This window comes from Anolis carolinensis, chromosome 3 (assembly GCF_035594765.1).
Source record: "Anolis carolinensis isolate JA03-04 chromosome 3, rAnoCar3.1.pri, whole genome shotgun sequence".
Taxonomy (NCBI): Eukaryota; Metazoa; Chordata; class Lepidosauria; order Squamata; family Dactyloidae; genus Anolis; species Anolis carolinensis.
In genome coordinates, this window is record NC_085843.1 from 216,764,444 (window position 1) to 216,787,404 (window position 22,961).

Sequence of the window (22,961 nt, forward strand, 5' to 3'; positions counted from 1 at the left end):
TTTGTGTTCACGCAGACTGAGGTTTCTTAAGGAGTGTATCTTATTGGCTGTCCTTTAATGGAGGGTAGTTGACCCTTATAACCACATGGCACCTCACCCAAAAACTTTAACTGGAGAAACATTTTTTCAGTCAAAAATCGCACATGCATAGTATAATATCCCTTTATGGAACTACTGTATTGTCTGGGGGTTTTTTCATCCTTAAAACAGTCTTTGCTTTCCCAGAAACAAAAATGCATGAGGCTGTGTGGCTATCAGGTCTACAAAGGCTGCCCTCTACAACTCTCAGCCTATCAAGACTAAGCCCAACATTTAGACCCCTTCCACACAGCTGAATAAAATTAGGACATAAAATCTTGTCCTTGCATTTTACTATTGTCCTCTACCCAAAGATATTATTCTTACATTGGTCAGCCCTACTCATCGGACTTATGCACTTTATCCATTAGCCCTATTTTCTAAAGTAAGTTGCGTCAGCCTGCCCATCCATGCCTAGAAATGGACTTTATTTCAGGCTCATTGGTTGTTGGTTCGAGATTTTTATTTTATTTTATCACAACTGCTATGTTGTTATAATTGTTGTTTTATTCTGTTTTATGATATTGTGTATGTATTTTAATGTGATTATATTGTATGATTTTGATTGGGCTCGTCCCCATGTAAGCCGCTCCGAGTCCCCTTGGGGAGATGGAGGCAGGGTACAAAAATAAAGTTATTATTAAGTTATTATTATTATATCTCACACTTTCTGGGTTTTTTAATTTTATTTGTAACTTTCAAATACAGTGTACATTTAAAAACGGGGATAAGTGCAAAAACACAAGGACAAATACAAAAAGAAGTGTATATGCACACTTTCTGTTTTGAACTGGAATCTATGGCAGTGTGGACTCAGATAACCCAGTTCAAAGCAGATATTGTGGGATTTTCTGCCTTGATATTCTGGGTTATATGGCTGTGTGGAAGGACCTATAGTTAACAGTTGGGTAAAACAATGACAGCTGAAATTCTCAGGTTGTTAAGTTTGCATCATCAATATAAAGTTAGAGAGAAATAAGGACATCTTGTTCAATTATTTGACAACCGTGGCAAGAATTGTCTATGCAAGACATTGGAGGACAAATGAAATACCTTCCACTAAGGAATGGCTGACAAAGAAGATAGAAATAATGAGCATGGACAGACTGACATAAAATTAGCTATAGGTCAAAATAAACCAAAAAAGGAAATAGACTGGACTTTATTGATGAACTTTCTGAAACAGGAAGAATTGAGAATATTACTTTAAAGCAGAAAGAAAAATAAAAGGTATTAACCCTAGGGAATTCACAACAATCTCAGGGAAGAATAGATATATGAAATAAAGTTTTAAAGGACTATACTTCACAATGAAGAAGATTGGAAGTCACCATATAACTTTCTTTTTTTCTTTTTCCTTTTTTACGTTTTTTTTCTTTTCTTTTTTTCTTATCCTTTTTTGAAATCTTTAATAAAAAATTATATGACAAATTCTGCATCTATAGATTTGCAGAATACAGAGCACTCGTCAATCATTGGGTGTCCAGTACGACCCCTGCATATGTTAGCTTGCTGTGAGTTTTTTGTGCTGTATATGTTGTGGAGATACATGCTAGAACTTCATGTAGATATGCAAAATCACAGGTAGTATTGAATGAATTACTGCTGGTAGAAGCATACTATAGAATTGTGCTGGAGGCCATATGAAATACCTAGAAATCCCTCAAGGCATCACATGTCTTCCCACATGACTTTATGGCCAACCTTAATATTGCTTGGATGACCTTTAAAAATCCTTGAAAAGGACATATTTTGTCAAATATGGGAAAACAAAACTGTGGAAACTAATTCTGCAGATATGTGTGTGAGTGTGTTAGATGTATGTTGAGGAAATGCCAAAGTACTTTTGCTTTGTCTTATTTTTCTTTCCTGCCTTGTGCTTCTTTTGCAGTGCTGGACAAGAGCCTGGTGGCCAGTTGCAAAGACTCCATTGGCTGGATGTTTTCCAAGCTAGACACCAACAGCGACCTTTTCCTGGACCAGACCGAGTTGGCAGCCATCAACCTGGACAAATACGAGATATGCATCCGGCCTTTCTTCAATTCCTGTGACACCTACAAGGACGGGCGGGTCTCCACTGCAGAGTGGTGCTTTTGCTTCTGGAGAGAGAGTGCGTCAACCCAAGGTTTCCTTCTGAAAGTGACGCGGTCTTTTGTGTTTGCAGCTTTCAGCCGGTTGGGTATTGTCATTCCATATGGAGTGCTAATCATTGTAGTAGACACTCAAAGACACGCACGGCTGTCAAGTTGACTGAACACTTCTCCCACTCATTCATTTATGGCACTGCTGCTGTCAGGTTTCTGGGAACAAAGCTAAGGGCTTCTTGACAGATATTAATGTACTATGATGGTGCTGTGTTTCAGTTGGTGCAAGCAAAAACTCCAAACAGTAGTAATAATACAATGCTGAGTATTTACCCTTAACAGTAATCTGTTTTTATTTGTTTACTTGCAATATTTCTATACTACCACTCAGGGCCAACCCTCCCCACTTCTGCAATGTGGTTTACACAGAAAAAAAAAAACAGTGCAATATATAAAAAAATGAAGAAAACATGCTAAAACATTTCATGCAGCTGCAATAGTAAAAGTGATAGTAGAAAAGGGAGGCTTGCATTCATTTTTGACCAGCCTCAAACAGCCAGGTATTTTGGTAAACTAAGAAAGGAAACCATCACACATCCCAGGGAAGGAATAGTGTAAGGATTGGGACACCATCCTTGGCTCCATTAACACTGCCATATAATGCAGTTTCGGAATGTAATTTAACTGCATGATAGAGCAGTGTAGTTTTATCAGCAGGGAATGCGAGCCTAGTCATTGGAGCTGTTCTTAGGATCTCGATTTCTTCATATTTGTGCAAAATATATTAATTGAACTAATTAATTGAACACAGGACTAGAAAAACAGGCAAAGATTATACAACCTACATGTGCTCCCCAGGGTCATTTTGATGCCCCCTACAGCTTCCCTTGGGTCAATTCCTTGGAGAAAATTGCCCTAAATGCAATCTAGTGATTATGTGGGACATTTTGCCACATTCTAGAACTTCTCGAGCCATTTTAGGCCCATTTTGCAAACTGGAGGTATACAAGACATGGTTTCCAGACATGCCTGAAATATTCTGACATGGTTTGACAATGCTTGGATAGATGGACTGTTTCTTTTGTATTTTACAGAGCCTCCTTGCCTGGTTGAACTGGAGAGGATTCAGATCCAGGAAGCAGCAAAAAAGAAACCTGGTGAGTCATGGAAATGTGGTCTTGGGCAACGTATATTCATGGCTTGATGGAAGTGTTCTTATTCTCCCATAACAGTTTAACGTATATCAGTGCTAGCTACAGTAGGCTCTTGATGCCCACTTGGGTTTGGTTCCAGGACTGCTTATGGATCCCAAAATCTGTGGGTGCTCACAGCCCATTGTATATAACAGTATAGCAAAATGGCAACCATTATATCTATAAGGTAAAGGTAAAGGTTTTTCTTTGCCATTAAGTCCAGTTGTGTCCGACTCTTGGGGTTGGTGCTCATCTCCATTTCTAAGCCGAAGAGCCAGCGTTGTCAGTAGATGCCTCCAACGTCATGTGGCTGGCATGACTGCATGGAGTGCTGTTATATTCCCACCAAAGCGGTACCTATTGATCTACTCACATTTGCATGTTTTTGAACTGCTGGGTTGGCAGAAGGTGGGGCTAACAGTGGGAGCTCACTTTGCTCCCTGGATTCAAACCGCCAACCTTTCGGTCAGCAAGTTCAGCAGCTCAGTGGTTTAACCCACTGTGCCACCGGGGGCTCCATTATATCTATATCAAATGGTAAAATCAAGGTTTGCTTTTCAGAATGTTTACAGTAGTATTTTCAAACCATGGCTGGTGGACAAGCTAGAATGTATCCTTGTATGCAGAAATCGTGGATATGAAGGGCTGGCTATACTAGGTTTCTTGCTTCCACTGATTAAAAACAGCTTATATCTGGGCATAAAGTGGGTTGGAATTCAGAGTAGAACATGGCTATACATTAGGAAAACTTATTCAATTCATGACTGTTTATGCTTCTATTTGCCTGCATCTGTGTGCTTGGGTTTTAAGCATTCAGAGTGCTCCATATATATCATATTGAGCAGAAAGTAAATCAGAATGCATCAGTATATCTCAAATCATTTAGCAATAAATCTGCAAGGATTTCTAATGCCCACTTAAAAATCGCCGTAACAAAATTATTCTTCATATTTTCAGCTGAACTGTTGTTTGCATTTCTTATTTACATTTTAACTGTACCCAAATGGTTGCCTTGGATTCTGTCTAAAGAAGGAAGGTGAGATACAAAATACATAAATGATATAAATAGGAATACAACCAATCCCCGAGTTACAAGCATCCAACTTACAAGACTCATAGTTAAGAACAGAAGGAAGTTAGAGAAATCTACCCCAGGAAGGGAAATTCACTCCTGGGAGAGTTATCATGAGGAAAAGGTGTTTCAACTGAAGCTTTATCACCAATGCTTGTATCCACAACAAGCCACATTGTTCAAAATCCAATTCTCACAGAGACAGAAAGTGCAGTTAAATATTCTCAACAAGAGAACTGACAGCAAAATAAACACCACAGGGGTGTTAACCCTTCCCTGTGCTATCGATAGATAGATAGATAGATAGCTGAAGTTAAAAATGTACCTGTTCAGGCTTACAAATAAATTCAACTTAAGAACAAACCTACGGAACCTATCTTGCTCATAACTTTAGGACTGCCTGTATATTTCCCACAACAACAAAAACAACAGCAACAACAGCAGCAATACTTTATTTGTATTCTGCTCTATCTCCCCGAGGGGACTCAGGGCGGATTCTAGCAAACACAGACACAAGGCAAACATTCAATGCCTAGAAACAACAAACACAGATGAAAGTAAAGGTTTCTCCTTCCGGCTCTGAGGAGTGGGGCTCATCTCCATTTCTAAGCCGAAGAGCCTGTGTTGTCCAAGAGCCTGTGTTGTCCGTAGACACCTCCTAGGTCATGTGGCCACCGAAACGGTTCCTATTGATCTATTCACATTTGCATGTTTTCAAACTGCTAGGTTGGCAGAGGCTGGTAGCTCACCCTGTCCCACAGATTTGGACCACCAGCCTTCCAGTCAGCAAGTTCAGCAGCAAAGCGGTTTAACCCGTTGCAGCACTGCGGCCTCTGCTAAATAAGGCTGCTAAAGGGAACAATGCTAGCTAGAGAACAATGCTAGCTAGATTAGAGAGATGGGCCAAAACTAACAAAATGAAGTTCAACAGGGACAAATGCAAGATACTCCATGTAGGCAGGAAAAAATGAAATACAGAATGGGGGATACCTGGCTTGACAGCAGTACATATAATAAAGATCTTGGAGTCCTCGTGGGCAACAAGTTAAACATGAGCCAACAATGTCAGGCGGCAGCTTAAAAAGGCCAATGGGATTTTGGCCTGCAGAAATAGGAATCTAGTGTCTAGATCCAGGGAAGTCATGCTGTCCCTCTATTCTATCTTGGCCTGACCACATCTGGAATCACACTGTGTCCAATTCTGGACACCGCAATTGAAGGGAGATGTTGACAAGTTAGAATGTGTCCAGAGGTGGGTGACTAAAATGATCAAGGGTCTGGAGAACAAACCCTATGAGGAGTGGCTTAAAGAGCTGGGAATGTTTAGCCTGTGGAAGAGAAGGCTGAGAGGAGATATGATGGACATATATAAATGTATGAGGGGAAGTCATAGGGAGGAGGGAGCAGGCTTGTTTTCTGCTGCCCTGGAGACCAGGATGCAGAACAACAGTTTCAAACTACAGGAAAGGAGATTCCACCTGAACATTAGGAAGAACTTTGAAACTGTGAGAGCTGTTCTGCACTGGAACTCTCTCCCCTGGACTGTGGTGGAGGCTCTTTCTTTGGAGGCTTTTAAACAGAGGCTGGATGGCCATCTGTCAGGGGTGGTTTGAATGCGATCTTCCTGCTTCTTGACAGGGGGTTGGAATGGATGGCCCGTGAGGTCTCTTCCAACTCTATGATTCTATGATTCCATGAAATGGCATTTTTATGTGAATGTACGGTGTACATTCACACTTTAAAAATTCCCCAGGTTTAAAATGTACTCAGGGACATCTTGTTCTTTAATTCTGATAATGCACCCTTTGTGTCTGGCTCTGGCGTATAGATCTCCTTTTTAAAAAGGATCAGATCAGACAAGCATGAGGTTTATAAACCCAGCCCTGGCATACATCATTTCATTCCTTACCAGAGTCCTATAAAGCAGGCTGGCTTATTTTGACCATTTGCAGTAGGGGCAGGGAGGATTGTGGCTGAAAGCTTGCACAAATGTCCAGCTGAAAGAAAGACAGAATTTGAACAGAGAACATGTAGGCGCCACCATCACCAGATGGTGAGGCATGTTGTTCATCCATTTCTTAGAGATAAAAATCTGCCAGCTATGGCATTTCTCAATCTCCCACTGGTGCTTTCCTTCTATTGTATTTGAATATCAGATGGCAAGACTCCATCCAGCTAGTGCCTGCCTGTGTCAGTGGATACATTTCAAAACATACACATTCTTACATGTATGTTTTTCCCTAATGTAAGCATTTTTATATATTTCAAACACCAATATTGATTATGTTTGGAATGTAAACGTTTTAGCCTTGCATGTTTTTTTCTTAGGGGCACATTTTCTCCACTGCAAAACACTCTACAAGCCTTATCTATATACAGATCCATTTCCATTTCAATATCAGCACAGAGTTCTTTCACGATCCCTATAGTTTCTATGACTCAAGCTGAATTAGGAGCCAGCGGTTCGCGGTCTTGAATGTGATGCAATACTGATTCCACGTACAGTGCATGAAAAGCACAGTCCTTTTGAGCTAAACTGGAGTTTTAATGCCAGTCTTATGTTTGATTCCTGTCATACTTCCACTGTATTTAAGGAACATTTCATTTTTTATTACCTGTCTCACCGATCTCTAGATAAATTATTTTTTTATTGTGCTACACCTCTGCATTTTGCCCCGCGGTGAGCTGATTTCAGCAGTTCAATCTGGCTTGACAGATTTTCAAAGAGTCCTGCTTAGAAATGATTAGGTGAGTAGTAGGTGGCTGGAAAGAATAGTTTTTAGGTAAGTTGAGAAAGGCTTCACTCGTCATCGTTTGACGCACACATTTCTATTGTCCCACTGTTTTGGTGGACTTTTAAAATGGAATCAGTGTGATATACAGTAATAGTTTGAGTCTTAGGTTAAGACTCTTAGGAGCCAGGGTTCAAATCCATGGAAACCCATGGAAACCCAGTCGATGACCTTGGGAAGATCACTCTCTCAGCCTCAGAGGAAAGCAATGGTATCTTCCTCTCCCTCCAATAAATCTTGCCACAAAATCTCCATGATAGGTTTCCCTCCTGTAATTGCCCATCCCTGATTTATGATCACCATATCTCAGGCCTCTTCCACGTGGCTGAGTAAAATCCCACATTATCTGCTTTGAACTGGAATATATGGCAGTGTGGACTCAGATAACCCAGTTCAAAGCAGATATTGTGGGATTTTCTGCTTTGATATTCTGGGTTATATGGCTGTGTGGAAGGGCTCTCAGAAATGACTTGAAGTACAACAGAACAACAATCAGGCTTTTGAAATGTACAAAAAATGAGGGCACACATTACCAATTGGAAAGTCCTTCAGACTGCCTTCAGAAGGCCTTTCCACACAGCCATATAACCCAGAATATCAAGGCAGAAAATCCCACAATATCTGCTTTGTACTGGGTTATCTGAGTTCACACTACCATATATTCCAGTTCAAGGCAGTTAATGTGGAATTTTATTTAGCTGTGTGGAAGGGGCCAGAGATGCATCAGGTGCATCTACACTGTAGGATTAATGCAGCTCCACACCACTTTAACTGCCATGGCTCAATACTATGGAATCAATTGTAGTATTTAGCTTTCTCTGTGAAAGCGTTCTAGTGCTTCAACACCCAGGATTCCATAGCATTGAATCATGACAGTTCAAGTGGTGTCATACTGCATTATTTCTATGGTATAGATGCACCCTGAGTTTGGAGTGAAAGCAGCATTAGTGGTGAGAAAATTTGGATGCAAACAATTCTTCAATTGCAGTGGTGCAGTGGGTTAAACCCTAGTGCTGCTGAACTGCTGACCTGAAGGTTGGCAAGTCACCTCCACAGAATGCTGTTAGCCCTAGCTCCTGCCAACCTAGCAGTTCAAAAACATGCAAATGTGAGTAGATCAATAGGAAATGAAAGGAGAAGCCTTTGCCTTTGTCTGTGTATTTGTGTTTCATTGTATTGTCATTGTAACAAGGCACTGAATATTTGCCTGTGTGTGTTTATATACTGTAATCCGTTCTGAGTCCCCTCAGGGGGAAAAGGGTGGAATATAAATAAAGTGTTGTTGTTGTTGTTCAGTAATGGAGTACAGTTCGGTCACTAAATACTAAAGGCACCAGATCTGGGAAGCTAAATGGGGTCAGCTCTGAATAATACTTTGATGGAAGGCCACCAACAAATACTAAATGCTTCAGGCTATATATTTCAGAGCAAGGAATGGCAAAGCCACCTCTGACTATTCCTTGCCCATGAAACCTTTATAAAGTGAAGTAAACACACAACTTGAAGGCACATATAAGCACATGCTATTTGTTCATGGTTTGTTTCCACCTGCAGCAAGATTGTTTTTGATCAATTTTCTGTTTTTATTTTATTTTTCACACTTCTCCACTAAACGATTGCAGAACATCTGTCCTTCCATTCCAAGATCCACCCCCCATTGTATTGCACACAAATTGGATGAAAAATACTATACAGTAGAGTCTTGCTTATCCAACATAAACATGCTGGCAGAACGTTGGATATGCAAAAATGTTGGATAATAATTATGGAGAAATTAAGGAAAAGCCTATTAAACGGCAAATTACGTTATGATTTTACAAATTAAGCACTCAAACATCATGTTTTACAACAAATCGACTGAAAAAGCAGTTCAATACATGGTATGTTATGTAGTAATTATTGCATTTACAAATTTAGCACCAAAATATCGCAATGTATTGAAAATATTGACTACAAAAACATTGTCTACTAAAAGGCAGACTGCATTGGATAATACAGAATGTTGGATAAGCAAAGGTTGGATAAGTGGGACTCTACTGTAGATGCAACTATGGATGTTACAATGTTACAATGTTAATGTATTATTGTTGGTAAGAGAAATGAGGCAATCATGCTATAATATTATTTTCTAAAAGTATAGTGAACAGATTGCCAGTTCCACCTTACTTTAAAAATTCTCAGTGAATACAGTGAATACCTGGGTACTGAGTTGTAGTGTATGCCTGTGTTTTTATGAGCCATCCAGATAATTATGTGTATGCCTGATTTTTCTAGGAGTACCAATAAATATATTTTGCAATGTCCTCACTGGGCTCCATTTCAATGACAGTTTGTTGCTGGTTTTATTTCCCAGGGGCCTTTATCCCCAGCTGTGATGAAGATGGATACTATCGCAAGATGCAGTGTGACTCAAGTAGTGGAGAGTGTTGGTGTGTGGACCATCTTGGTACAGAGCTGACGGGAACACGGATGCATGGGAATCCAGACTGTGGTAAGAGATGTGAGCAAAGAGGAGGGCAAAGAAAAGGGCATCTATATTACAAGTACGACATGCAGTCTCCAGTGTTCCCAGTCCGCCACTTATCCCTGACCCCTGTCAGAATATTCAATTCCAGTCCTCATCCATCTAGTTTTCTGTTCAGCTGGCATTCTGTGGAAACTCAACCCTGTATTTTTGCTACAGGCTATTTCCTTAAGAATTTTTTTCTCTCCAAAAGAACTTGTGTATGGTATAACTTTTGTGAACCTTAAGGCATTCAACACCTTGTTGATTCTGCCTTCTTCTTGAGTGGTTTTCACTACTCAAGAGAATAAGCTTGCTGTTTGTGTTAGTGCTTAAGAAAGTTACAACAACTCTCACAATCTTCCCAAACTGGAAAGGTCTTCTGTGTCATAAATGGATGGATATAAGAGGTAATTCCAGTAGTTGGTGCTTGTCAAACAAACAATCAACAAGCGAGACTTTCTGAAACCATGCCACACAACTGTTTAAAGTGCAGGAGCTCTCTCCAGTTTTCACTCTGGCAATGCAACCTAAGGAGTATGGAAACTATCAGTTCTTTTTTGATTTAGGTGTGAATCAGAGGGCTTGGTGGATCAAGATGTTGTGATGTTTATTTCGTTTCCTGCTTCCCTTGATCAATATTCAAAGCAGCGTCTTTTGGAAGAGAAAGCACTAGGGACTTACTCTGCCTTATATAATTCACCTCTTTCCAAAATATACATCAACTGCAGAGTCGCAGTAGCAAGCTGATAGACATGCAGTGCCAAGTCGCCAGTATCCTGCCATCCAAAAAGTTGGGTTGCTGTGAGTTTTTTGGGCTGTATGGCTATGTTCCAGTGGCATTCTCTCTTGATGCTTGTGGCAAGCATCCTCAGAGGTTTGCTCAGAGGTCTGTTAGAAATTAGGCAAATGGTGTGAAAATATCTATCCATCTATCTATTTAACTGTCTATCTATCTGTGAAATGTCCAGGGTGGGAGAAAGAACCTTTGTGTGAAGCAAGTGTGAATGTTGCAATTAGCAAGCTTGATTAGCATTGAGTAGCCTTGCAGCTACAAAGTCAATCAGTGAGAGTATTTGCATAGAGGTAGCTTGGCTGTTGTTGCCTGGGGCATCCTTTGTTTGGGATGTGTTAACTGGATTTGATTGTTTGCTGTCTGGAATTCTCCTCTTACTGAGTGTTGTTCTTTATTTACTGTCTTGAATCTGGTGGTTTTTTTTTTAATACTGGTAACCAGATTTTGTTCATTCTCATGGTTTCCACTTCTCTGTTGAAATTGTCCACATGTTTGTGAATTTCAATGGCTTCTCTGTATAGTCTGACATGATGGTTGTCAGAGTGGTCCAGAATTTCTGTGTTCCCAAATAATATGCTGTGTCCAGGTTGGTTCATCAAGTGCTCTGCTACAGCTGACTTCTCTGGTTGAATTAGTCTGCAGTGCCTTTCATGTTCTTTTATTTGTGTTTAGGCACTGTGTTAGGTGGTCCCTATTTAGACTTGTCTACAGCTGCACGGTATACAGTAGACTCCTGCAGTGGTTAGAGCAGTGGTTCTCAACCTTTGGGTCCCCAAATGTTTTGGCCTTCAACTCACAGAATCCTAACAGCTAGTAAACTGGCTGGGATTTCTGGGAGTTGTAGGCCAAAACACCAGGGAACCAACAGGTTGAGAACCACTGGGTTAGAAGATCCCTCTTATCCTTTGCAGCAGTGGTTCTCAGCCTGGGGTCCCCAGATGTTTTTGCCCTACAACTCCCAGAAATTCCAGCAAGTTACCAGCTGTTAAGATTTCTGGGAATTGGCCAAAAACATCTGGGGACTCCAGGTTGAGAACCACTGCTTTCCAGCAAATAAAGGATGCCCCCAGGTAACAGCAGCCAGGCTACCTCTATGCAAATACCCTCGCTGATTGACTGTGCAGCTGCAAGGTTACTCAATGCTAATCAGGCTTGCCAATTGCAACATTCACACTTGCTTCAAGACAAGCGATCTTTCTCCCACCCTAGAAATTCCAGAAATATATATATCTACACCCCACTTGCCTCCTTTCCAACAGACCTCTTAACAAACCGCTGAAGATGCCAGCCACAGATACAGACAAAGCGTCAGGAAAGAATACTCCTGGAAAATGGCTATGTAGCCCGAAAAACTTACAGTAACCCAGTAATTTCAGCAATGAAAACCTTCGACAACACATCCAAAAAGTTTTTTTCCTTGAAAATGCTATTCAGTCTCAACATAATAGGGAAAAACCTGCTCCCATTCTGGTGAATGGGAACTATATTCTCATTGCAATTTGAAACAAGGGCAGCTTAATTGCCCATTAGTGCCATTGTCCCCCGTCAACAGCCAGGTGATAAACAGGATCATTTCCAAAGAAAAGAACAGCATGGTTCGCAAATGTGTCTCCATTTGTGCAGGATATTATAAATTGTGGTCTGACACAATTGTGACCATCACTTTTAATTTTTCCTGCCAAACAGAACATCTCCCGTCTGGCAAATAAAGGACATTAGGTGAAATCTGTCCCTTTTCCTAACTCTTCTTGTCGTCTCTGCAGATGATATTGTCGGATTCTCGGGAGATTTTGGGAGTGGTGTTGGATGGGAAGACGAGGAAGAGAAAGAGACTGAAGAAGCTGGCGAGGAGGCCGAAGAGGAGGAGGGAGAAGCAGGCGAGGCAGATGACGGCGGCTACATCTGGTAGAAGCAACTCTAAGAGCACAGTTTGGTCAGGATGCTGGCTGTAGGGCTGGGAGGCAGCAGTCAAAACTCAAAAGGAGAGGAACAGCTTAACAAGATGATCAGGAAACACAGCTGAATGTAACTATGGCAGAACATGTGTGAATGTGTGTGTGCGTGTGCTTAACTGATTGAGCCCATTTTCTTTACACATGACCATGCGGATGATCTGTTTTCTCCCAGCTTAGCAGAGGTCAAAAGCTGTGGCAAAGCAACATGGGTGAAGGGAAGGACTCAGAACTGTAGGCTCATTCGGATAGTTATTTGGAAAATATAATTTAATTTCTGAATTGTTAGTAACCTAGTTTAGCTCCTTGCCAGAGTCAAGGTATGAGAAATACATTTGCCTGCTCCCCAACTCCCTGCATTTCTAGCTGTAGTATCTAGCAATATCCTGCAGTAATAGAGACAGTGTGTGATACATATCTCTGTGTGTATGTATGTACACACATACATACATAGACATATACACATCCTGATGCACTGCTGGAATTTTGCAGTTATGCTCTACAAACAGCCAGCAGCTCAGATAGGTGTTCATGAATATTCATGAAAGCCAAGGAGACATAACCATCAGGATTTGCCTGACAGACCAAGGGTTAGAAGCATGCCTTTCTTTTTCAACTAAATGTTACATTAAGGATCATATCATACAGGATCAGGTCACCTATTGCTGGTTGATCTACCATATCAAGGACTTTGCAGACCTGTAAGATGTCACCTTCCTGTAATTTTTAGGCCGAGTATCCTAACAATGAGTTAGAATACACTGACTCCCAGGCCACTTCCACACAGTTGAATAAAACCCTTTTAACTGGAATATGTGGCAGTGTGGACTCAGATAACCCAGTTCAAAGCAGATATTGTAGGATTTTCTGCCTTGATATTCTGGATTATACGTCTGTGTGGAAGGGCCCCCAGTCCCCTCTGATGAGCTTGTGCCTGCTCTGGAAAGCTTGCCTTGCTTGTTATTTGTTTTGGCAGCTAGAGCTGTAGCATGAATGGTTTCCTAGTTGCCTCTAAATGCCCTAGTAGAGATACAGAGGAGTTTCAACCCAGAAGAGATGGAGAAGGTTGGTTAAGAAAAAGATCCGAGTACTAAAGCTATTGGCTATGGGGATCAATTAGCAGCTCAGTTGGGCAACCCAAGACAAAAGGCCATGGTGCCACCATAATAAAAAATAAAACCATTGCCCATCAGTGGGGCAAACCAACCTTCCCAACAGCTTGCTTCTAGATTCAAGATTTGAATTATTTGATGTCCTGTTGGTAGGTTTCTTGCCAGGTATTTCCCAAAATGTATTCTTTCTCAAAGTGATGGGATTATGTTTCTCGCCTACACAATGTCACCCCACCACAGTACATTTTATATTCTTTTTAAGAGAGAGAATCACCCCACTTCCACTGCGTTCAGAGATATTTGGTACTTTGTAGACATGTATTCTTACCAGTGTGCAATGGTCTGCATTGTGACCCAGTGTGCTTTGCATCCAGCCATGTCCTTGTGCGGCATAAACAATGGTGTCCAAGTGTGTCTGCTTGTGCGCATGTGTAGAAAGAGGGTAGCCAGTGTGACTTACATTGAGTATTCCATAGCTTATGCGACAATTCTGGGTTAGACCCTTGTAGGCTTGATGTACTTTGGCATATCCTTTAAAATATACAAATAATTGAGGGTTTTTCAAAATGACTTAACCTCCCAGCAAGCCCTGCCACATGTGTGCAGTGGCGACATAACAAAGAACTCTTGTGTAGCCCACCTGTGATAATAAAACACGCCTCGCTGTGTTGATCTTGCTACCTTCCTTCTTGCCCAGCCTTACTCTTTCTCTGCGTTCTATCTATACACTCTTTTGCACTCACGCACCTGCACTCATGCTTCACAAGCTTTCCTATATTCGATTTTTCTCCCCCTTTACTCTCCAGAGGGAGTGATAGATTATGACTGAGCAAGACTTGAAGGTGTCAGGGCCAGAAGAGTGACTTTCTCAGCCTGCGTCCTACAGGACCTGCTTTTTTCTTAAGGATTGCAATATAATATTCTCCCTCCCTCTCTCCCTTCCTCATTTTCCTGCTGCTAAGTGTCTGTTTGCATCTTGCTAATACATACTCAAGCTTCAGTTTCTGGTCCCTCCACTTTGCAATGTCCCCCTCCTTTCTTTTTCCATTGCCTTTGAGGTCTATCTCCTCTCTATCCCCTGTCTCTGTGTATCTGGAACTGGGCATGGACTTCTCAGTTATGCATGTTGAATTGCCTGAAGTTATATTGTTCAAATCACAGAATCAACCATTACTAATTACACTGTTCAGAGCAACATCCCAAAATCAGTCACAAATGAAGACTATGGCCAGTTATTCAGTGGAACCAGACAAGATCAATACAAGAGCTGTGTTTGGTTGTGTTGTCTTGTGGTTTAAGATTGCTTGTCATCCATTCCGCCTTGACAGTGAGCCTGGATCAGACAATAGTATCACTTTTCCAGAGAGTTAAGCCAGACGTGACAAGCCATGTCCAATGATGTTGACTCTCTTCCTCTTGTGAATCGTTTTTGTAGGTTAATGTCATTAAAAATGATGGTATTGTTCCATTATCTGGGCAGAGGCCACTAAGGGGTGCTAGAGAGAGAAGGATAGACCATTTTATGGGGGTAGAGGATGGATTGAAGGAGGAAAACCATTACCCCTTATTTTCTTGTTATTCCCCCCACCCATGTTTCCGTCAGGGGACTCAGAGCAGATTACAGAATATAAACAGACACAGGCAAACATTCAATACCTTTTTACAATGAAATATAATGAGACACAAATGCACAAACAAAGGCAAAGGCTTCTCCTCTCATTTCTGGTTCTGGAGGCCGTGCCTACGTTGTCCATAGACACCTCCTGGTTGTGTGGCCAGCATGACTGCTTGGAGCGTCTTTTTGCCCTTTCCCCCAAAAGCGGTACCTATTTATTCACATTTGCATGTTTTTGAACTGCTAGGTTGGCAGGAGATAGGTCTTATGGCAAGAGCTCAGCCTGTCCCATGGATTTGAACTGCCAACCTTCAGGTCAGCTGTTCAGCAGCACAAGGGTTTAACTCACTGCGCCACTGCAGCCCTGCATAAACAACCCTATATTATATTGGAAGGGGTTGGGGGAATAACCAGTGAAAACAGGGGAAATTGTTTTCCACCTTCAAAGTCCCCCTGTAAAATAAATTATCCTTCTCTCACTAGTGCCCCCTAGTGGCCTCCGCTCAGATAATGGAACAGTACCAAAATGATTTTAAAATGTATCTGCTCAAAAATATGATCAGCCATGATGCTGGACAGGTGAGATTGGAAACGTTGCTTTAAAAGAAATTTATCCATTGATGTTCCTTGTGGCAGAAAAGCAAGCCATTGTTTTAATAACATCTTGCTAAAATGTTGCCTTTGGTTTTTGTATTTCTCATGAAGATCACTTAAAAATACCAAAAAAAGAGAATCTCCAAAAATACAATTTTGAAATAATGAATAAATGAGAATCCTTGCTATATGTATTTCTACAGCATATGAACATTAAAGTGGTATTGTCAGCTATTGCTACTTGAAAAAAAGCAACAGGCAAGTAGCCAGAAACAATGTGTTGTCGAAGGCTTTTAGGGCCGGAATCACTAGGTTGCTGTGAGTTTTCCGGGCTGTATGGCCATGTTCCAGAAGCATTCTGTCCTCAGGAGCGAATTCTTCTGGAACATGGCCATACAGCCCAGAAAATTCACAGCAACCCAGCGAGAAACCATGTTTCTTCTAAACTGTGGAAATACATATAACTACCATGGGAAATGATGACTGTATATTACAGTACTGTGATCAACCTTTTCTTTTAAAAAAAGACTCATTTTGTTTGGCTTTGTCTACTCAGGACGCAACTGTGGGAATAAAGGTGCTCACTCTAGAAAACAAGCAGTGCTCTTTAAAATTAAAACCAGAAAGACCTATTGTTTACATATAACCTAGAATTCTGTATCAGCTTATTCATTAATTAAGTAACCTCTCCTAGCTTGATGTTGTTTGTCCATTGTCTCCCGTCCTGTCCCGCCGTCCATCCCTCTACACACATCATGTCAAAAATATCATTTGCCAATGCTCCAATTGCCTGCAGAATGGACCTCCTTCTCTCCATTCGGCTGATGTCCAGTGAAATCAGTGTTGGGGGTATGGTTTTGGGAACAACTTCTCAATTGTGACTATGAGCCCTTCCACACAGCCCTATATCGCAGAATATCAAGGCAGAAAATCCCACAATATCTGCTTTGAACTGGGTTATCTGAGTCAGATAATGTGGGATTTTCTGCCTTGATATTCTGAGATATAGGGCTGTGTGGAAGGGCCTTGAGTAGTGATCATCAATATGGAACAGTTAACTAGTTTTACTCATTAGTAAGTGCCCCATATTCATGATCACTGTTAATCACTATTGCGACAGTATTACCACAAATAGCTCTCCTCCACCTATTTGAGTGGGCATCAGCTGCACATATTCTTATTAAAGTATCTGCCCCTTTGCCACTCCCGAACCTTTTTGCTCTGGATCAGCCATGAGACATATGGAGGGATTTCTTCAAAACATCCCAGAAGCCCTCTGAGTATAGCAGGTCTCACATATCTGTGATTCCCTGGTAGAGGAAGAGGAGTCACCTGTCCATGCCTTTAATTAAGATGAATTAATCCTAATTCCAAACACGCCTCTCTCCTTTCTTCCAACCAACAAGCCAGTCTGAACTTGCTTTTAAGGAAGCCGTACTTCGCACCCACCTTTCACAGTCCCTTCCTTTTCGCAGCTTTGCTTTTGTTAGCATCACGCCATCATCAGATGGGAAGGGGGCAAGAACTGTCTAACCAGTCAAGGAATTCAACACCACACATGGCTTGTGTTGGAAAAAGCAAAAAGGATTCTCCTCCCCAAGGGAATGCACAGAGCTATCATCACATATTCAGATCCACATATAGAGCTTGCTTTGACACCTGTTTTTGGCATCTTTGTGCAGGCCAATTAGATTAGGAGACGTGATAGGATAGGCACTGTCTTATCATACGATTACAATTGATCAGATTAGAAGACAGGAATTTTAGAACATCACACTGCACTGCCGTGAAGCCTACAGTGTGTTTGTGTTTTTTAAAAAAGATAACATTCAAAGAACCAGAACTTGGAAATGTTATTTTTGGACAATATGGATCATGCTGAATGGCTGTTTCAGTTGTCTAAAAAAGTACATTTTTCAAGCTCTGATATGAATAAACGGCTTAATCCAAGGCATGAATGGACAACATGTGGCTCTGTAGATACTGTTCAATTGCCATTCCCATAAGTCTATCCTACTGACGAGGGCTGATGAAGGTTGCAGTGCCACACCTTTGCAAGGCTCATTAGTTTGCCAGCCTTTAATGCTAGGCTGAAACGTATTTGGGTTTGAATTTGTTTAAATGTGAGGGAAAGGGCAGTCTCCTTGGCAGAAGCTAGGGCTGACAGTCAGGAACTCACCCTGACTTGCAGCTTTGAACTGCTAACATTCTGGTCAGCAGATTTTCTGCAGCTAGTGGTTTAACCTGCTGTGCTACCACAGCCCTAAGCTTGCTTATATATATATATATATATACAGTAGAGTCTCGCTTATCCAACGTAAATGGGCTAGCAGAACGTTGGATAAGCAAATATGTTGGATAATAAGGAGAGATTAAGGAAAAGCCTATTAAACATCAAATAAAGTTATGGTTTTACAAATTAAGCACCAAAACATCATGTAATACAACAAATTTGACAGAAAAAGTAGTTCAATACACACTAATGGTATGTAGTAATTACTGTATTTAAGAATTTAGCACCAAAATATCATGATATATTGAAAACATTGACTACAAAAATGCGTTGGATAATCCAGAATATTGGATAAGCGAGTGTTGGATAAGTGAGACTCTACACACACACACACACATACACACACACACACACTGGAGTTACTTTAAAATTAGATTGTAGTCTTCATCCATTCTTGTCTACTTCATAATTTTTAGGGTTACACACTCATACGTTTTCATTTTTCAGTGTATGCTTACAAGCGTGAACAGTACAACCTTTATGTATGGATTCACTATCCATAGTTTCACTTATCCACATTCCAAAAAAATATTATTCCATGGAAGTGTTTGTGGACCTATAGCAGTGGTTCTCAAACTGTGGATCCCCAGATGTTTTGGCCTTCAACTCCCAGAAATCCTAACAGCAGGTAAACTGGGAACACAGTTGAGAACAGGTTGAGAACCTTGTCTAATGCAATTCTATAGTATTTCCAGCCCTAGTGTAATCCAAATATAGGGTTCGCTGTTACCTATAATTACACATGTCAACATGTGTTGGCAGCAGCTCCTTGTTTCGGGGCATTCAACCAACACCAAACCAAGACTTGCATCTGCATTACATATGAATTAGCCCTACCGATTTGATCCTTGTAGCCTTTAGTCAGAAAATCCTTTGGTAAAAAAAAAAATCTTTCTGTTACTTTGGGCTTTGAGGATCAAGCGTGTCTGATTCAATTCTCTGCTTAGAGTATCACAAGCTTTCTCAGGCCTTAGATCAAGGAGAAAATACCTCTCACTAGAACATCCTTTCTGACTCACTACGCAGGCATAAGTAGACTTATATGGAAGCAATGTTGGTTATCTTTAGCTGACTATAAAACACCAGTTGCATCCTGCTCCCCAGGAATTCCTTCCCTTGATCCACATCCATTCTGGCTGGTCTTTGGAAGAGAATGGATCCAGGGCACAACTAAAAAGTTTGAAGGTCAAGGAAAGAAGGTCTTCGATGACTTTCTGAGTCCATTCATCTGTCACTAGTCATATTCCATGATGTTTCTCCCAAAGCTCTTGACTTTATTTTTAAGCCTGGAGAACAGATTGTAGTTCTCACGCCCCTTGAACCCAAAATGGAGCGGATGTTGTTGGAAACTCACCCTCCTTTATACCTGGCCTGGCTTTTCCAGATTTTATGAATCTGGGTGCACCTATTGTAAAAAAAAAAAAAAAAAAAGAGCTGGTTTGAGGATTGCAACTTAAGGCTACAATCCTCTAAACACCATGAGAAGCAAATTCAGGTGAGAATGACATGTCTGTTCTCCTAAGACCAGATCTAGGGCCCTTCCACATGACCCTATATCCCAGAATATCAAGGCAGAAAATCCCACATTATCTGCTTTGAATTGGAATATATGTGCCCCTGGTGGCACAGTGCATTAAAGCGCTGAGCTGCTGAACTTGCGGACCAAAAGGTCCCAGGTTCAAATCCAGAGAGCGGAATGAGCGCCCGCTGTTAGCCCCAGCTCCTGCCAACCTAGCAGTTCGAAAACATGCAAATGTGATATATTAATAGGTACCGCTCCAGCGGGAAGGTAACTGCACTCCATGCAGTCATGACGGCCACATGACCTTGGAGATGTCTATGGATGACGCCGGCTCTTCGGCTTAGAAATGGAGATGAGCACCAACCCCCAGAGTCGGTCACGACTGGACTTAACGTCAGGGGAAACCTTTACCTTTACTATATGGCAGTGTGGACTCAACTAACCCACTTCAAAGCAGATATTGTGGGATTTTCTGCCTTGATATTCAGGGATATAGGGCTGTGTGGAAGGGCCCTGAATCTTATGAAACAGCTTGTAAACCAGGACAAGATAGCATATTGTGATCTGCATTAAGAAAAATAGAGCTTTGCCTGTTCAATAGGTCCCAGATAAGATATGGATTCAGCTCCCATCCCAATCTTCCTCTAGAGCAAAAGCCTCTCCAGGTGGATTTCTTAGAGCTTGGCTACCATATTAGCTGTGGGATTTTGGGGGTTGTTATGCCAAGAAGTAACAATTCTGAGCTCTAGGATTTCCCATGCTGTATGAAGGGAGTTATATTTAGGATGAGACTGTAGGGTTCACAAATGTGCTGCTTTGTAATCTTTGGCAAAAACGTGTATATATCTTCCTCACCTTTGCTTCAATACCTTAAATAGATCATTTCTTCTCACTCCTGTCATGAGCCTCCAAATCTCCTTGCTCACCACAAGCAAAATCTGTCCATTCCAATCTGTTCATTAACTTCTTCTCCTCTCTACTGAACCTCAGCTCAGTATTGATGGTAAGACTGTGTATATTTAAAGAGTAGTAGAAGAAGAAACACCAGTGGATAGCTTATTTTAAAAGGGTTGAAATAAGTTGTTTGGGCGTTTTTCTTTGAAATGAATAACAGCATTATATGCTTAATAAATCGGAACTGAGAGAGAAGCAAACCTGCCTATATAGCCTGAAAACATATTTTAAGAAAAGTCTTATGTGCAATAATAACTTTGAAACTTTTAGAGTTAAAAATCGTGTTCAAGTGCTTCGATTTCAGTTTGTATATTTAAGTGCTGCAATTGTATCTCAGTAATTATAGATGTTTAAGACAAAACAAAAAGCCCCCTCCCCCCAAGTGTTAGAATGTATGTGTGCATTACGGCGGGCGCTAGAATACCCCAGTGCAATCCTGCCAAAGCAAACAGCCCCTGAAACTCTTTCGGAGCGTTAAGTGTTTCCTAAAAATCTATCCCAGGGAAACCAAGATGAGACTTAAAAGAGCTCATGTTTGGCGGGATCTTGCCCCGAGCGTTCCCCCCCCCCCTTCCTAGGGCCCTTCCTGTACCTTTCTCCCACCTGTGGCACTCTTGTACTGCTTCCCTTTGGCTTCCTGGGAAATTTGTTTCACATTGTTGGTCTCTGCCTAATAATTTAACTTACTTAACCTAAGGAAATGAGTACACACATACACCGTCCCAAGAAATGAAATACTGCATTATTTTTAAAAAAGAAATAAACGTTTATAAACATACTTCTTGTCGTGTTTGTATTCTCTCTGCAAGATTGGGGATGGGGGAAAAGGGCAAGCTTTTCAGAATTCCAGTGGCACCAGACATGGACTTGGGTGAGAACTCTGCTTCCAAGATCCTGCTTCATCTTTGGCATTTACAATACACACTTTGCCCAAGAACAGATTTTATATATATATATATCTCCTGCCAACCTAGCAGTTCGAAAACATGCAAATGTGAGTAGATAAATAGGTACTGCTCCAGCAGGAAGGTAACGGTGCTCCATGCAGTCATGCCGGCCACATGACCTTGGAGGTGTCTGCGGACAACGCCGGCTCTTCGGCTTGGAAATGGAGATGAGCACCAACCCCCAGAGTCGGTCACGACTGGACTTAACATTAGGAGAAAACCTTTACCTCATATATATATAAAATTTGCTCAGTTCCCTGTCTCCTAAACCAGGGAACGCCCGGATGTTTTGATGTTTTTACCATCCTTGTGGGAGGCTTCTCTCATTTCCCCGCATGGAGCTGGAGCTGAAAGAAGAAGCTCATCCGCAGTCCCCCCTGGTTGGATTCGTACCGGCAACCTTCAGGTCAACAACCCAACCTTCAAGTCATCAGTCCTGCCGGCACAGGGGTTTTATCCACTGCGCCACCAGGGGCTCAAAAAAGAGATAAGCTCAAGAAGATCTTCCCTACTAGGCAGGATGGTAGTGCCAGAAAGTAGCCTTGCCTGGGAAAGTGAAGGTTTCACTGTCCAGTTCCATAAAAACCCTGAGAAAAGTAAATCCCGCCAACGCAGACTGGAAGCAAACTGAGCTTCTGAAAAATGCTGAAGGCCTCTTCCTGTCATAACAGGGGTATCACAGAATGTCACTGTGTTGGTGGTTCACAGATTGCAAGCCAACAAACCCTAGAAATGATTCTTCCTTGTCCGCAGGCCCATTCCTTTCCCATTATCATCAGAGCCACTCCATGGGATGGGCCTTAGGCCAGGATTTTGCAAGTCGCAGCTGTCCCTTCAGCTGCCGGTAGTTCTAGGCTGCCTTCCAGGTCCAGAACAATGGTGAGCCTGTTTGGAAGACTTTCTATGCACAGCACCTGCTGAGACTCTTAACTCTTCATAGTACCAGGGATCCCTGGCACATTGCATTTTCCATTGGGGTGGGGTGGGGGTCCAAGATGCAAACAATCCCCACTTGCACCAACTAGGCTGCCCTTGTCATGGAGCAAGGTGAAATAACCTGTCTTAAGTGACAACAAGGAAAGGGGTAGATATCGGCATAGATTGGTACAAGACTCAAAGGACAGCATCTGGGATATATTTCAGGGAGCAAAGATTCTTGAGCAACTTCTATGCAATGAAAAATATACAAACATAGAACAGGATGGTCAAAATGCAGAACACAAATGTTGTTGGATTTCAGCTCTCAGCATTCCAGGCACTCAACCTCATCACATTAAGAGGGGAAAGCGTGGGTGACCATCCCTTTAAGAGTAGAGAATCACCCCTCTTATATCATCAGTATTCCCGTTTTGCGTTCTGCCTCCCGTTGCACCCCAGGCTTGGAACCCCAGCACCACACAAGAGTCCAGAATATAAGCAGTTTATTGTAGAATATATCAAAAGTATAGGGAAAA

The 22,961-nt window shown here is 41.6% G+C and overlaps 1 protein-coding gene across 1 annotated transcript in view; it reads left to right on the forward strand.

The window, feature by feature from the left end:
* spock2 (SPARC (osteonectin), cwcv and kazal like domains proteoglycan 2) overlaps positions 1-21,338 on the forward strand; it is a 145,484-nt gene extending 124,146 nt beyond the window's left edge. Inside the window, exons 7-10 of the mRNA XM_062976984.1 lie at positions 1,970-2,188; positions 3,257-3,319; positions 9,573-9,710; positions 12,282-21,338. Of these exons, the coding sequence (XP_062833054.1) occupies positions 1,970-2,188; positions 3,257-3,319; positions 9,573-9,710; positions 12,282-12,427 (566 nt within the window). The 3' untranslated portion in view covers positions 12,428-21,338. The remainder of the gene's footprint in view (positions 1-1,969; positions 2,189-3,256; positions 3,320-9,572; positions 9,711-12,281) is intronic.
* The last annotated feature ends 1,623 nt before the right edge of the window (positions 21,339-22,961 follow it).